At 34.3% G+C, this 16,845-nt stretch overlaps 1 protein-coding gene across 4 annotated transcripts in view; it reads left to right on the top strand.

The window, feature by feature from the left end:
- Gpbp1 (GC-rich promoter binding protein 1) overlaps window positions 1-10,820 on the top strand; it is a 66,018-nt gene extending 55,198 nt beyond the window's left edge. For all 4 annotated transcript variants that reach the window (XM_076857266.2, XM_076857264.2, XM_076857263.2 and 1 more), the window contains 2 exons: window positions 4,809-4,911; window positions 10,329-10,820. In XM_076857266.2, coding sequence (XP_076713381.1) covers window positions 4,809-4,911; window positions 10,329-10,487 — 262 coding nt within the window. In that variant the 3' untranslated portion in view covers window positions 10,488-10,820. The remainder of the gene's footprint in view (window positions 1-4,808; window positions 4,912-10,328) is intronic.
- The last annotated feature ends 6,025 nt before the right edge of the window (window positions 10,821-16,845 follow it).

The raw sequence follows: 16,845 nt of genomic DNA, 5'->3' as shown, positions 1-16,845 counted from the left end.
TATAACTTTTGAACCAACAAGAAAGTTAACTTGTTAACATATTGCTCTACAATTGCTTTGTGTATATCAAATTGTTTTCCTACCCAGAATTCATACTCTTAAGAGCAGGCTTAGCATGGGTTAGTCCTTGTCAACAGTTCATTAACTTTTAAGTTTTTGCCATTTCTTTTGTAACCTCATTTAATTTTAGGACAGTAAGGAACTGGCTGATATTTACTGTGGAATAATTTTTGTGGAATTCAGCCTAAGCTCCACAGGACAGAAATTTTGTGTATTTTATTACTGTATCTAGCACTGAGAGTGGTGTACCTAAATTGTTAAAGTGAATGAGTGAAGTAAAAGTTGCAGTATTTTCCTACCTATTTAGTAAAACTGTATTCATTTTTAAAAGGAATTCTTTAACTTTTTATTTGTTTCAAGTTTCTCTTCCCTTCTATTTTATTAATGCTTTTCCTCTTTCAGCTTTTTCTTTCCTTATCCTGGGGAGTGAACCCAGAACCTTGACCATGTTAAAACACATGCTCTACCACTGAGCTATGGTCCCTAGCTATCCTTGCCCACTTAGGTTTCTTATATTTTAGTTTACATTTCTCTTCCCATGAAACTATTTAATTTAATTAATCAAGGTTGTACCTTGATTGGTTGATGCCAGCCAGCGATTGAACCCAGGGACTTTTAACTACTGACCTGCACCCTCAACCCTTTCTATATTTTATTTTGAGACAGAGTCTCAATTGCTGAGGCTGGCTTTGAGCTTGTGATCCTCCTGCCTCAGCTTCCCTAGCAGGTAGGATTATAGGCATGCACCACCATGCCCTGTTACAAGATTATACTTTTAAAAGTCTCTATAAATCTTTATCTTTATGGCTTGAATTTTACATTATTATTATTATTATTACTTTATTTCTGTGATCACTTTTGTTCCCCTTCTCCAAATCAGGTCCTCCTATGTATGTGAGAATGTAAGCATGTGGTTTTATATAGTCTTTAGACTTTTGCCTTTAAAAAGGTTTGCTTTTTCTTTTTTTATGTGGTGGTGATTGAACTCAGGGCTTCATGCATGCCAGGCAAGTGTTCTACCAATGGGCTTTATGCCCAGTTGTGCCTAAAGTAATATAATGGTCTAATGATAAATGTGAAAGTCCATTTCATGAGAGTTAAGTTTAGCTAGATTAATTTAGAGAGAATTCATTTGTGTAATATCTATATTTAATTGCATTTAATATGAATAGATGAATGAGTTACTACTATTTTAATCCTTTTCAGCTTGTGGAACTCCTCTTTATCACATAATCTGGTTTATGACTTGTAACTGATTTAGGCTGTCATGGCAGCTTTGTCAAATCATAGAAAATAGTAAACATCAATTCCTTTTACTGTTTTGTTTTATTTTTGTGTTTTTCAAAACTGACATTTTGTTCTTTTCAAAAAGACTATATAGCATATAGGAATTCCAGATCCCCCCTTCCATCATTCTAATGTGTCATCTTGTATCCTTCTTGAAACTACTCTGTATTATAGATATAAAATTGTGAGATTATTTTTCTGTTGACCTCAGTCAACTTTTGTACATCATGCTAGTATTAATATCCTTGTGTTTGTGTCCTTGAACATGTGCATAAGTGTATTTGATGCTAAATTACTAGGTGTAAAGTTGATTGGTCCTGTGGCATTTATTACTCCATGTCAACCAAAAATGCTCTAATTTTCACTCTCAGTCAATTAAATATTTCTAGTCAGAATTGGTAGAAAGAATGCCTGTGTATAAAAAGGAAGGTATACAAATAAATCTCATGATAGTTAAAGATGAGCAGTAAAAGTTCTTTACTTAGGGCTGTAGTAAGAAAGTTAATCTCAGAATTTGCGCACGTGTGCGCGTGTGTGTGTGCGTGTGTGTGCGCGTGTGTGTGTGCGCGCGTGTGTGTGTGTGTGTGTGAGAGAGAGAGAGAGAGAGAGAGAGAGAGAGAGAGAGAGAGAGAGAGATGTGATGCGATTCAATGCTGGGGGTCAAACTTGGGGCCTTAAGTATGCTAGGTAACTTTAAAGTAAAAGGTCCCCTTAGAAATATTCTTAAAATTCCTAAAAATCACATTGAATGTTTTAACTGTTTTTTTTTTCTTCTTTCAATCTGTAGAGTAGATATTTAGTACACAAAGATTGTGGTGGTTTCTTTTCATTCATGAAGACTTAGGGACAGCAGACCTGAGTTCCATACTTTGACAGTGTTTAGTTCCCCTCAGTACTAACAGGAAAAAAGGAGAAAGTGGGATTTAAGAACTAAGCCAAATGAAGTAAGCTGAAAACATTCTAAATTAATAACCTCTGGGGAGAAAACAAACAGACCCATGCTGTGTATATATAGTAGAGATGATATCAGTGATAACTAAAGACATATACATATCTTTATTCTTTTGGAGACCTTAAATATTATTATTTTTTTTTTTCCCTTTTTAAAAACAGACTTTCTTCCTTTCGTCCTTCATTCCTTCATGCCAGGGATTGAACCCAGGACACTTACCTATTATGCTTCATCCCCAGTCCCTTGTTATTTTTTATTTTCAGACAGGGTCTCATTAATAGTTGCTGAGGCTGGCTTTGAACTCGTGATCCTCTTGCCTCAGCCTCCTGAGTTAATTGGGATTACAGACATGTACAACCATGCCTGTCCAGCTCAAAGCTCCCTCCCACCCCTTATAGACAATGCCAGTTTTGTTCTAAAATTAGATTTATTGAATTCTGCATAGGAATGCAATTGCCTAGTGTAGACACAAAGGTGAAGAAGACAATAAGAACATTTTTTTTTTTTTTTTTTTTTTTTTTACTATTCATGTAAAGAATAAAGTTACATATTCAAGATTTCAGATTTGGTAGGTGTTAGAATTTAAGTTTCAATAAGTATCCATCAAATAGAGGAGTAGTTGTGGAAATGTTAGACATGTTCAAAAATATCCCAAGGTGGAGAAAGTAAAGGTGTTGGTGATGTGGAACCACTTTAAATTCTTAGCTTGAGTTTTGAGTGCTGAAGTATAATATACATTTATAATCCAAAAATATATCCATACATTTTTTTCCGTAAGCTAACAAAGGTACAGCTTCTTTTAGATTTGAGATCTATTTTCCTCCATGAAAATAGTGATACATCTTTTCCATGGCTTCAAGTTTTTGGTAAATTTTAATTTGTAATTCTTAAATTATATACCTATTACCTACTCATATCGGTTGACTTTAGCAATAAAGTGTTAGCAATACAATTCTTAAGGATAATTCTTTTGTAAATGTTAGGCAAAAGCATAAATATTAGGTACACATATCATTCTGACGAGTTAGGAATATTCACTTCCCTTTTCCTTTCTTTTACTTATTTTTTGTTTGGGGGATTGAGCCCTGGGCCTTGTACATGTTCAGCATGAGATCTACCACTGAGCTACACCCTCAGTCCAATACTTGCCCTTTATTATATTCCCTTTTTAATATTAAAGGTATTTTTTTCCATCTGTATTATTGTTTAGTTAATCTTCGGTTTTTAAAAATAAGTAAAAGAAAAGTGAACCTAGCAAAAAAGTTTTGTTTTACTAGTTAAGATCTACACACTAGAATAGTGGTCTTGAATGATGAAAGTTTGAGTGGAAATGTCATTTCAAAGGAAGGCCAGCTTGGCTAAGGAGTAAAAACAGTGCTCTAGAAAAGAAAATTTTAAGTCATGAGTAGGAATGAAAGAAATGATTAATGCTGACTTGACGTTTTGGTTCAGAGACTGAAAATAATTGGTAAAACATTTAATTTGGTGACAGAGAATCAGAATTCTATTTCCTTCTTTGCTAACAAAGGTAAATTGTTTTACTTATATGAAATTGATTCTTCTGTAAAATATGGATAGCATTTAAGTTTTATTCAGGGTCTTGGAGAACTGAAATTCTATAGATTTTTTCAAGGGAAAAAAAGATACCAAAGTCTATAAGCAGCTAACACAATGACAGGTGAAAGGTGGAAGATGAGTAAGTATAAATGGAATTAATAGAAATACTTAAGGAATACAATTAAAAACAAAACAAAATAACACATCATCAGATCAGTACAAGACAAGTGACTTATACCAAGGTTAAACTTGTCATTGAGTTAAATACAGTAGATCCTGCTATAGTGTTCACATTTACTCAAATAGAGAAAAGTGATGTTTCCTGTCATTGTTTTCTTAGCTCCACTTGCCTAAGATGGAAGTATCTTCAAAGAATATAACTTTATGGTCTTTTTATTTATTTAAGATCCTGGTTTAGAGCTTTCTAAATTCATTATTGTAGGATTTAACTTCTCTTTCATATTTAATTGTGTTGGGGAATGATGATTGGCATATATCTTAGAGGTGATATCAATAGAAGTATAAATTATAAAATGCAAGATAGGTTAGGCTGTTTCACCCTTTCTTTTCAAAATAGAAAAACTAATGAGTAGGCCACAATACATTAGATTGTGGTGATATTGAGAAAAGGGAGAAGAATATCACTATTAATTTTAATGGAGTAATTTGGAAAATTGTCTTCAGGTCTCCCCTATTGCAAGTTTCTAGCCTAACACCAAAGGTTAAGAAAACAGTTCATTCTTATTTTACTTCCAAGAAGGTTTATTTAAATTAATCTATTAATTTTTTTAGAAAGATATTCAAAGCAAAACCACAAAAGCCCTTTCAATATATCTTGAGAACTGAATACAATGGATTGTGAATTATGTTTTTTTTTTTGTACCTACTCTAAATGGAATTTTCCCATGCATGTTAAGATCTAATTAAGCTTAATTATCTCCTTTCTTTTTAGACTGTTAAAGGAAATGGGCTGGCAGGAGGACAGTGAAAATGATGAAACATGTGCTCCCTTAACTGAGGATGAAATGAGAGAATTCCAAGTTATTAGTGAACAGGTAAGAAAAATGGAATCATTCAAGTGCTTTTGGTGGTTTTTTTTTGTACAAGGGATTGAACCCAGGGGTGCTTACCACTGAGTCACCCCCTGTTGCCCAGCCTCCCTGCCATTTCCTTCCTCCCCCAATTTTATTTAGAGAGACAGGGTTTCGCCTCAGCCTCCTAAGCCCCTGGGATTACAAGTATGTGCAACAATGCCTGGTTTTAAGTTTACTTTTAAAGTGGCCTTTAAAAAAATTAGGATAGCGTGATTTTTAAGTAAGCATTCAGGTGCTGAATAACAATTTTATTTATGAATTTATTAAGATATCACATTGGAATTATTTTTGTTTTAAAATCTCCAATAGTTAAAAATGAATAGAAACAGTATATCTTATGATTGAGCATATTCCAGGTGTTTTTATTTGGTGGTGGTTTTGATTTGTTTTGGGGTGGCAAGTCTTTATAGCTTCCTAAGGAACTTCACCTTTGATTTTTTCCTTGCATAAGAATATTTCAAATTCTTATATGTTTGTGTGATTTCCTTTTTGATAAAGAACATTGGGAGATGTTTAGTAGAACATAAAGAAGTTAAGATATTCTTCCAGATCCATTAAAGAATCTTTGTGACACGCAGAGCTAATTTTCTTTATGGAGGTAACATTTTCAGTGCCACTTCAAATGGAATTTTTGAGTAAATTAGTCATGAAAATTTAAAAACATTAGAGACTTAATCCCCATTTCTTCCTTCTGTACTAAGGTTAAACCTGGGGCTTCATGCATACTAGGAAGTGTTCTATCACTGATGTACATCCCCACCTATTTTTAAATTTTATTTTGACTCAGGGTTTTGCTGAGGTACCCAAGCTACCCCTGAACTTTGTATCCCTCTTGCCTTAGCTTTACAAATAGCTGGGATTATAAGCATGCACCACTATATCTATCTTCTTCTTCCTTTTTTAAAGAGTAAATTTAATATATTGACTTTACCCCCTCACATTGTACTTTTGAAAATTTGGGTTTCAAAACATAAAATTTACTGTTTTAACCATTTTTTTGCATTTACTGTTCAATGGCATTCCGTTCATTCATCTTGTTTTGTATCCATCACCCACCTCCGGAATGTTTCTCATTACCTTTTGCAGTTGAATCTTCATACCCTTTAAGTAAGAAGTCTCCATTTCCTATTCCTTTTGCACCAGAAGCTGCTACTCTTCTACTTCTGTCTCTTATGAAATTGACTGTTTTCCATACCTCATATGTGGAATCAGAATATTTATCCTTTTGATGGGTGCCGCAGTCTGGCTGGGCACAATTCAGGAGCCACTTGTCAAAAGAAACTAACTTTATTTTTAGAACCACACAAGATAAACAAAACAGCTCCTCAGGAGAAAACCCTCAGAGCCCAACTGCCACCACCGGCTTCCCACAAGCCACACACCCCAACAACCTCTTCCTCCCACAATCCTCCTGCTCTTGAGGCCGATTGGCTGGGTCGCATGGGCGGAGCCAAAAAAGTCCCCCAATGAGCAGCTCCGTGGTCTGAAAGGGCAGGGAAACAGCCCAATGAGCATCACCGCAGAGGAGCCAATCAGCTAGATGTTGCTGGGGCCGCTGTGAGCCAATCATCAGCTGGCAGTCTGAAAGTTTGCTGGGGCCCCTTCGGCTGTGGCTCTCAACAGATGGGCTTATTTCACTTAGCATTAAATTCTCAAGGTTCACATATTTAGCCTTCTTAAGGCTAAGTAGTATTCCATTATGTTATATATCACATTTTGTTTATCTATTCATCTGTCAGTAGACACTGGGTTACTTCTTACTTTTTGCTAGTGAGTATGATTTTTCTATGAAAATAAGGGTAGTACAGCTCCTTACTTTCCACTATTTTGAGTGTATAGCCAGCAGTAGAATTGCTGGATTTAATGGTAACTGAAAACATTTTTTTCTTTTCTTTTCTTTCTTTCTTCCTTCTCCTTTTTTTTTTTTAGGTTCAGGACAGGAACTCCTTTATTCTCCGAACCCCATGGCTCTCGGCCTTTCCCCTGGGGCACACCACACCTCTTTTTTTTTTCTACTTTTCCATAGTGATGCACAGGAGGTCATTGCACAACTGAACAGTGCAAAAGAGTTCCACTTTCTCTTTGCTAATGCTCAATTTCTGTCTTTTGAAAAATAATAATCATTCTAGTTCTTAACTTACTGTGTTTTGGATTCATGATTAATGGTGTTGAACATTTATTAAGACATTTCTTTGGAGAAATGTTCATTCAGTTCCTTTGCCCTCCCCTCCTCCCTTTAATGATGCTAGAGATCAACCAGTGCCACACACATGCTAGGCAAAGTGCACTATCACTGAGTTTAAAACCCCTAGCATTAGCACACAATTTCCCATATTTTAATCAAATTGTTGTTGCATAAGATGATTTATTTTAGATATTAACTATCACAAAAATGACTTGCATATATTTTCTCTCATTCTCTGAATTGCCTCTTCACTTCCATTGTCATCATCTTCCCCTGCCTCCACCCTTTTTTTTGAGTTCTAGGTATTGAATCCAGGTATATTCTGGGTATGAACTGCATACCAGTCTTTTTAAAATTTGATTTTAGACAGGGTCTGGCTAGTTACCCAGGCTGACCTCAAACTCCTAGGTTGCTGAAATTACTGGCATGGGCCACCATGCCTACCGGGATTATCTTTTGATACACAAAAGTATTTAATTTGATACAGTTTAATTTCTTTCTTTTTTAAATTTAGGTGTCATATACAAGAATGCTACATCCAGTGTCATGTTTTCCCCTTATGTTTTTGAAGGGTTTTATAGTTTTTAAACCCTTATGTTTAGATCTTATGTCAACTTTGATTTGTAATGGTGTGAAGATTCAGCCTCATTCTTTCATGTGTGGATTCTTTATCTCTAACACCATTGTTGCAAAAATTGTCCTTTCTCTATTTAATGTCTTGGCATGGCTGACAAATATCTTTACGGTTACGTAAGGGTTTATCTCTGTTTAATTGGTCTGTGTCTTTTTATGTTAAGACTACACTGTTTTGATTACTATAGCTTTGTGATAGTTTTGGAATTAGGAGGCTCATACAGTTAAATAGTAGAGCTGGAATTTGAGCCCAAACTGGGCTGATTTTATAGTTTGAGGATATAGACATGAATAAAATATTGTATTAAAGAAAAATATGTTAGGATCAGATTATGAAGGACTTTAAATATTAGTTCAGGAGTATACAGCATGTCTGTGATAGTATTTCATCCTTGTGACTGACACACCTGATAAGAACAATTTAAAGGAAGAATGGTTTATTTTTGGGCACCTCATTCAGAGGCTCAGTCATGGTTGGCTGACTTCATTTCTCTGGGCCAGAAGTGAGGCAGAACATCAGGGTGGAAGGCATGGAAGAGGGAAACTACTTAGATTGAGGAGCCAGGGACAAAATACAGCCCAAGACCACATTCTCAATGATGATATGTCTCCATCCCCACCCTACCTGTATAGTCATCACATAATAATCCATTCAGATTGTTAATCAGTCAAATAGATCCACACATGAGGTTTCATCTCTCGTAATCTTATCATTTCACTCTAAGAATCACTACATTGGGGGATCATGTTTTTTTTTTTTTTTTTGTGAGCCTTTTAAGGACACTTCACATCCAAGCTATAATAATGTCTATATAGTTTCTTCTTTGGAGGTTTTTTTTTTTTCTTTTAATATGAAATAATCATTTTTGTTTCTTTTTATACATGAGAAGGTGCAGTTGTAGTGTGAAATATATTTTGGGAGTATAATTTCTAAATTTCTAAAAGTAGAATCAGAATAATGAATTGTGAATATATTGTAGAAATCAGAGGAGGAATAAATGGAGGGCCCAAACTAGGGAAATGATAGTAAAAATGTTCTTGATTAGCAGAAGAGATCTGAAGTAGAACCAACAAGATTTTGAAATTCTGGCCTTTGATCTGCTGATAATATAAATAGGAATGGAAGAGGAGGAACTAGTTTTAGGAGGCTTTAAAAGATGTTAGATATTTTAAGGATGGCATCCAGGTATTTAGAAAATTGAGAAATAGACTCTTAGGTTTGGTTTTCATTAAAATTCTCTTCAGTTTATTTCAAGGTATGGCAAGATTAGGTGTATCAGCTGATAAATCGCATGAGGCAAGGATGAAATTTTGGTGAATGAAAAAGAGACACCTTTAAGGGGGGCCAGATGTGTATCATGCTGGCTGAGAACATTGGAGTTGCTTGCTTGTGTGGCAGCTTTTATTTTTTCCTGGTAAAAATGGTGAGGTCATTTATTCAATTTGAAAGGAGATGTAGCATTGGCAAGTTGGAATTAAAGCATGATAGCAAAAAAAAAAAAATTAATTAATTAAAAGGGAAGAGAAACTTAGAGTCAAGACTGTAGACGTGAATTGTACATAAGTATTATCCATGGTGCAAGTGGCATTGGAATTGAATTTTAACAAATTATTTGTAAACCTCATGATTAAAGAACTCTCTGGAATATAAAATATTAGATATTTCCAACTATTAAGTTAGGTAAAATTGGCTTTATAGAAAATTGCATGTAGGTATTTACTTGAAATCATTACTTATCTCTCATCGTTAGGCCTAATTTTATTTATCTACATAAATAACATAAATATTATCATTTTTATTTATACATATATAACATAAATACATTATCATTGTTTTGTATTTTTATTTCTACATTGAGCTTACCATCCGATTTTCCTTCTCTGATAAATGATCTTCTGACTCAGTTCTTATTATTACCAAAGTCTTTGTTTCCCATTTCTCATTTTCAGAAATAAACAAATATTATTTTTCTTGAGTCTTAATTTCTCTGGCTAGGCAAAGAACTGTATTTGATTTTGTTAATTTGTATACCTCATTCTACTTAGTCTACAGAATATGAATAAAGCAGATAGTGAGTTGTGTTAACTTAGATATTAATAACTTTAGGTATATAGTTTAATTGATTACTGATTACATGTTTCATAGCACCTGAAGGTGTATTTGTTACAGTGTTCATGTTAAGGAAATGAGGAAAGGTCTAATGCCTTAGTGGGATACTTAATGTTCTCACTACCCTGTTTGGATTTAAAATCTGTGCTTTTATATTACACTATATACTTTTTTTGTGTGTGTGATGGTCTGATAGAATGATAGAAAGTATATATTATATATTGGTGGTTCTTCAAAAGAAATAGATTGTTTTCTAGTATTTTGTTAGATCAGTTGGATCAATTACCTGTATCTATTTAAATAGCTTATTTCTGGACATGTTGTCATTGCCTGTGAAATGCTGAGGATAGGTTACAAGTTAAATTTTTTTTAAAAGATTTTATTTGTGGTTATACTTTATAGATAATTTTGGGGGAAAAATAATTAATTTATTTATTTTTGACATTTTAGTTGCAGAAGAATGGTCTGAGAAAGAATGGTATTTTGAAAAATGGCCTGATCTGTGACTTCAAGTTTGGACCCTGGAAAAACAGCACTTTCAAACCCACAATTGAGAATGATGACACAGAGACAAGTAGCAGTGACACATCAGATGATGATGATGTGTGAAGGATTTCCTAACAGCTTTAGAATTTTTAGTGTGATACATCTCTCATACAGTTTGGGGTGAATTGTAAAAATGAAGAACTATAATTTATGTAGTGAAATACCCCATTAGAAGATGATTTTTTTGGGGGACTTCAATATGAAGAAAACCAAGAATGTTTTGTTGGGCTGGGTTGAACATTATTTCTTTGTAAATGAATGTTGTAGAAATGAGGACTTTGGTTGATCCAACATTGACTTCTTCATCACTGCAGCATTTCTCTGACTAGCAATGTGACGATGTAACAAATGAGATTTTCTCATTTAATAATAAAAAATTGTGTAATGTTTTGCAAAGCTTCTGTCTTAAAATGTCCAGGTCTTAAGGGAAGAAAAGGCAGCTTACACTGTTTTGCTTGCAGAGTCATATCTTTTTCATATAGTGGAAATCTTCAAGTCTGCTTTGTGCGCCACCCCACCCCACCCCACCCCACCCCCAAACAAAACAAAACAAAAAAGCGAAAAGGAAAATGTAGCATGTTGGCTGAAAACTGGTGCAAAGTGCACTAAAACATTAATTTCCTGAACTCAGCTGTTGTACTTGTCACCTTTTAAAACAAATTGCTCTTTAGCTATTTGTAGTGCAGTGTTACGGGAGAGACTCGCCACATTTTCTTCCAAATTTTAAGAGATGTTTTCCAAGAGCTTTATTCGGGTTATGTTGTCAGTGCAGGATTTTCAGACTTGGTGGAAAAGACTCTTGGGAAAACTTATTTTGATAAATTATTACACATGCAGAAAAACTGATCAGACTGACTGGATCTGTCCACAACATGGAAAATAAACTGGATTTTCAGAATATTGCTCTCTGTAGTGTTCAAGGTATTGGTCTATAACAACATGCTTTGTTCACTTCTGAAAGTTATACTCTCTCCATTAAAAATGGTGGTTATTTTCTGAGGTTAGAATATCAAAATAAGTCTTTCAATATTGTATACACAGGTTTATTAAATGAATTTTGACTTTCCATTTTCACATTAGTTTTGGAATCAATTTGTTTTATGGTTGACCTCAAGAGTATTTTAGCTCTGTATAATTTTATTTTGATTTTCTTGACTTTGTTTACCTTTAGTTGGTTTTAAGCTTCTTCCATTCCCTTCCATGTATAAATATATTCTAATTGTTAAGAGTGTTAAGTTTGAGTGAAAATGTGTGAGGTCATATGTTACATTGATCTAATCCTATGAGGGTTTTTTTGTTGTTGTTGTTGTTGTTGTTGTTTTAAGTAGGAGGCTGTTTTTTTCCGTTTCCACATGATTCCCCAGGCTTCCCAGCTTTCACTAGAAACTTATTTTTTTCCTTGTATTTTTTTGTTGTTCCCCTGAGATTGATAGGTGCATGGTTGCACCCTAGTAAAAATTCTGAGGAGAAGTTAAAAGTTAGAGAAGGTAATAAATATTTGAATTTTTAAAAAGGCCCCTCCCCCATGTAATTGGCCATTTTCAATCTAATCAGCACCTGATTTGACAAAGCTGTCAGTATCATATTGAAAGTCTTTGGAAGTCTTAGATTGCACTATTTAATAGGATAATGAAATACTGTTAGGTGCAAACTAATATTTGCTATAACAAGTATAAGAGAAAAATTTTGGGGGGTAATTTTTGTTTTGTTTTCTGGCATTTTCTTTATATTCAGATAGTTCTTTCTGTCATAATTCCCCATTTACAAGCCGTTAACTAATGTTTATTGTGCTTCCATGAATTGTGATATGGAATATGTTTGGTAGTTTACTTTTTGTAAATATGGTAAAGTGCATTGGCATAGTTGTTCTATCTAGTAACTGATGACATTAACAAGTTTAAGGTAACTAAGGGGACAGAACCATATACATACAATTTGAGAGTGGCTTAAGTTAACATAGTTTTAATTTTTGTCCAAATAATGGACAGCTATTAAAAGAGTTTGGACCTTATTGTTGGGAAAGGAACCCAGAAGTACAGAAAGAAGTTAAACTATAAATCTAGTGTGGAATTATTAAATTCAGAATTGGGCCCTGGTGATCAGGGGGAAAAAAAGTAATTTTGACTACTTTAAACTCAGTAACTCAGTGGAGGGGTCCCCCGCCCCGTCATATAGACTAGCATAAACATTCCTCTTACTTTAACCCCCTCACCACATTTTTTGTAAAAATTGTAATTAGCAAAATTCATATAACAGTGATTTAAATTAGTATTTCAAGAATTGTATATTTTTCATTTAATTTTAAGATAAAGATTAGAATAACTGATATCCACAAATATTTTCATTTGAAATAAACAACTGATGACATAAAAATAATCACTTGATTTAATAATATATTTGTATTAAGTAAAATTAGTATGTTGAAGAATCTGGTTTCTAAACACTTAGTTCTTTTTGCTAGGGGTTATAATTAATTTTGTTAGAATATGGTTATATAAAAGTACTAAGAAATTTATTTGGGATATGTTAAATGACTTTTTCACTTAAAAGTTACTCTTACATCAGATTCTATTATCATGCTTGATAATCTCTTAGAAATTTTATAAAAGTTGTTTTAAGAATTCAGGTCACTTAGAAAAAACCACTTTTTTCCATAAGGGGAGATTTTTATTTTGGTTTACATGATAGCGGATGTAAACTACAGCTTTAAAATTTTAAAATATCACTAGTTGAGAGCAGGGTTTTGTGACTTTTTCTTTTGGGCAGTTTAGTTTCCTGAAGTTAATGGTTACTTACTTGGCTGTTGGGGAAGGCATGGACAGGGGTTATTTCCAGTAATAGCAAAATCCTTAAAAGCCTCCAGTGCTGCCAACAAGCTGGGATTATTCCTTTTTGCAGTCTAATACTGCATTTCTTTAGACAAGGCTGTGAGGACATACTATATACTATATGGCTGTAACAGCATACTTTAGTGGCCTGAGCTGTAGAATAATTTAAAATTCCGGTGATTGTAACGTATTGATTTTGGCTGTATAATCATCTTAAATTTACAGTAGACTGTGAGTACATACATACTTTAGTGAACTGAGCTATAGAATGTTTTAAAATCCTCCTAATGGTTTTAGTGTATTTAATATGGCCATATATGTTGTTATTTTAAATTTATTGACTTGCAGTATTGTAGAAATAGTCACACCTGGTTTGGAACTTGGCTTTTGCTCCTCATTATCTTGGCCCTTAATTCAGATACTTAACCTCTCCAGACATTAGTGTCTCTTCCTCTGGTTTATTAGGAAGATGAAAAGCCTCATTAAAAGCACCTGGTGTAAATCCTGGTCCATAGAAGACATTTCATAAGTCTCTCATATTATCAGCAGGAACCTGTAGCATGTAGTACCTGCGTATTTTTCAAAAAAATTTTTTAGTTGTAGATGGACACAATACCTTTATTTTTATGTGGTGCCAAGGTTTGAACCCAGTGCCTCACACGTACTAGGTAAGTGCTCTTTCACTGAGCTACAACCCCCATCCCCTGTAGTACCCTTTTTTTTTTTTTTTTTGGTGCTGGGGATTTGAACCCAGGGCCTTGTGCATGCAAGGCAAATACTCTATCAACTGAGCTATATCCCTAGCCCTCTATAGTACCTATTTTTGAAATTAATTTTAAATAGGCAGCTATTATTCTAAATGGTTGTAAATAGTGTGGTCTGAATTCTCAGTAAATTTGAACTGAGCTGTGTGATATTTCCTTCGTTTATTTGGCATGGTCAGTTATGAACTAAGCATGGTAATCTAATTTTATTGGTCCTTTAGAATGGAATCAATTTTCTCAAATGTGCCCATTGAGCAGTGATTTAAAATGGGATTTTAAGAATTGTGTATTTTTCATTTAATTTTAAAGATTTAATAAGATGGTAAGTCATATTTGTATGACTGATTTCAAGGATGGGATTCTATGCTTTCAAACCTTTTTTTTTTTAAAGAGAGAGAAAATTTTTAATATTTATTTTTTAGTTTTCGGCGGACACAACATCTTTGTATGTGGTGCTGAGGATGAAACCTGGGCTGCATGCATGCCCGGCGAGCATGCTACCACTTGAGCCACATCCCCAGCCCAGCTTTCAAATCTTTAAAAATAGAATTATCACATCATATTTTTTTGTGGAAATAAGCATTCCAAAAGGTTAAGTGGTTTTGACTTGCTATCTCTGCTCTTCCTCCCAAGATATGTCCTATTTTCTGGAATGCTATGGGTGAAAAAAGATAATGGACTGGAAAAGTTTTACAAGAGGGAGATAACACTTCAATCCTATTTCAGTTACTCACTTTTAATGGGCACGATATTTGAAAATAAGCAAAGTATAGTGAAATTGGTTTCTTGAAAAAGTTAGATTATAGGTGTTAAGTCTTGTGTAATATATTTATTCTGTAGTCTCTTTTCTGATGCTGAGAGTATTTTGGACATACACTTTGATTATAGCTTTAGTGCCATTTTAATATGGTTTTCCTTAATTGCTAGAGAGAAGGGAAAACAATTTGATGAACCCAATGCAAATTTTTCTTTAATTAATCTATAGTGGTTGTGATTTGGCGAGGTCACAGAATGTTAATTTTATTTGGAGTTAATGTTTTTCTCCTTGAATCTGAACTTTATGTTCTGGCAGTGTTCAGTTTTTAAAAAATAATTTTGATGGATTTAGTAGTAAAGTCTTTGGCAGAATAGATCAAACCTGGGTAATGAGAAGTGAGTGTAGGAAACTCCTCTATTTCTAGATAGTGAGGCTTCATTCTGTCTATTAAGATGGCTACAGTTTCAATTTTGAAAATTATTTTCTAAATTAGGTGTTGGCAGACTTTCAGTGTTAAGGAGTCAGCATAGACAAAGTGATCTCTGGTGCGTTTGTGTTCCAATAAAACTGGCTTACTGGAGGCAGTAATTTGCAGTTCTCTGTTCTAAATCTTCATACCTAGACTTTTGGAAACTTCATTTGTGTTTTGGTACCACGGATTGAACCCAGAGGCACTTAACCACTGAGCCACATCCCCATCCCTTTTTATTTTGAGTCTCACTAAGTTTCTGAGGCTGGCTTTGAATTTGCCTTTGCCCCCTGAGTCTCTGGTATTACAGGTGTGTGTGCCACCATGGCCCACTCCACCCCAATTGTAAAACCCAATTGTAATGTGTCTACACAAGACAAGGTAAATATGTATCCAAATCACAAAGGTAAATTTATCAGTGTAATGCAAAATAAGATCTTCTGAGAAAATGGGAAAACTGGTGAAACAGAAGCAGTTTTAAAAATATTTTTTAGATGCAGATGGGCAAAATACCTTTATTTTATATATTTTTATGTGGTGCTGTGCTTGGAACCTAATACCTCACATGTGCCAGGTTAAGTATTCTACTATTGAGCCACAACTCCAGCCCCACAGAGGCATATTGAACGACAGACTTGCAAAAGTGAGGTAAATTTTTTTTTCTTCTTGGATTCTGCAGCTTTCCCAGCATTCTCTACTTAAGTATTTACTGAAATAAAACTGTCTCAACTGGATAATGCCAGTAATAACCTGGACCATTTATTTTAAAGAAGAGCCTTAACCTTGGTGGAAATTACATCTCATTTTTCTCCATAAAGTTGGGGAGTTTTGGGTGAAGAGAATGTGTTCCTCTTTGTTTTGAAAATGATGAGAACCAGAACATCTCTTTACTAGCAATAGGATAAGAATTTTGAAACAAGGGTCTGGTGTTTGGTATTGAAGGTTGATTTACAAGGTATTGGTTTCTAGGATTTTGTTTGAGGTCTAGCAGATGTTGGTGTTGAAACTGATGTTTTGCATGGTCTACCAGCAAACAGAACTAGGCACATTGTAAAAATTCTTTCTGGGTAGAGATGAGCAGAAAAATCTGTGATGGGGCCAAGTGAAACACAAGAATTAGAGAATGGGAGCATCTTCCTCACCAATGAAGCCATTCTAGAGGTATCCCATGGGGTTCTACTTCACAAGACAGAATATGTAATCATCCTAGCTAGAGTCAGGTCTAATCAGTTCAACTGGTACCCAAGTTTAGTCTGCACTACCCATCCTGGACTAAAAAGGATATGATCTGGGAGGAAGCAAAAGTGCAGAGTGAAAGCCTCCCCTAGTTTTTCTTTAAATATGACCAGTCAACTTCTTTGGTAGTGAATATTTCTTGTAACTGCAACTTCCCCAGTTAAAACAACTAAGTCAGTAAAATGAAAGCTGTCTAGGCCAGATCCTGTGTTGAGTACAAGAATAATGATTAATGTATGTATTTATCATATGTATGATATCATGTATAATGAAAACTTGTAGATCTAACAAGTTTTCAGGTGTGTGGTGTACAGTTAGCATTAGTACAGCTCAGGAAAGCTTTCCAGAGGGTATCAGTTGGTTTTAA

This window comes from Callospermophilus lateralis, chromosome 5 (genome assembly GCF_048772815.1).
Source record: "Callospermophilus lateralis isolate mCalLat2 chromosome 5, mCalLat2.hap1, whole genome shotgun sequence".
NCBI classification, from domain to species: Eukaryota; Metazoa; Chordata; class Mammalia; order Rodentia; family Sciuridae; genus Callospermophilus; species Callospermophilus lateralis.
Note: the sequence above shows the minus strand (reverse complement) of the source record. Positions and strands in the feature narration are given on the sequence as shown.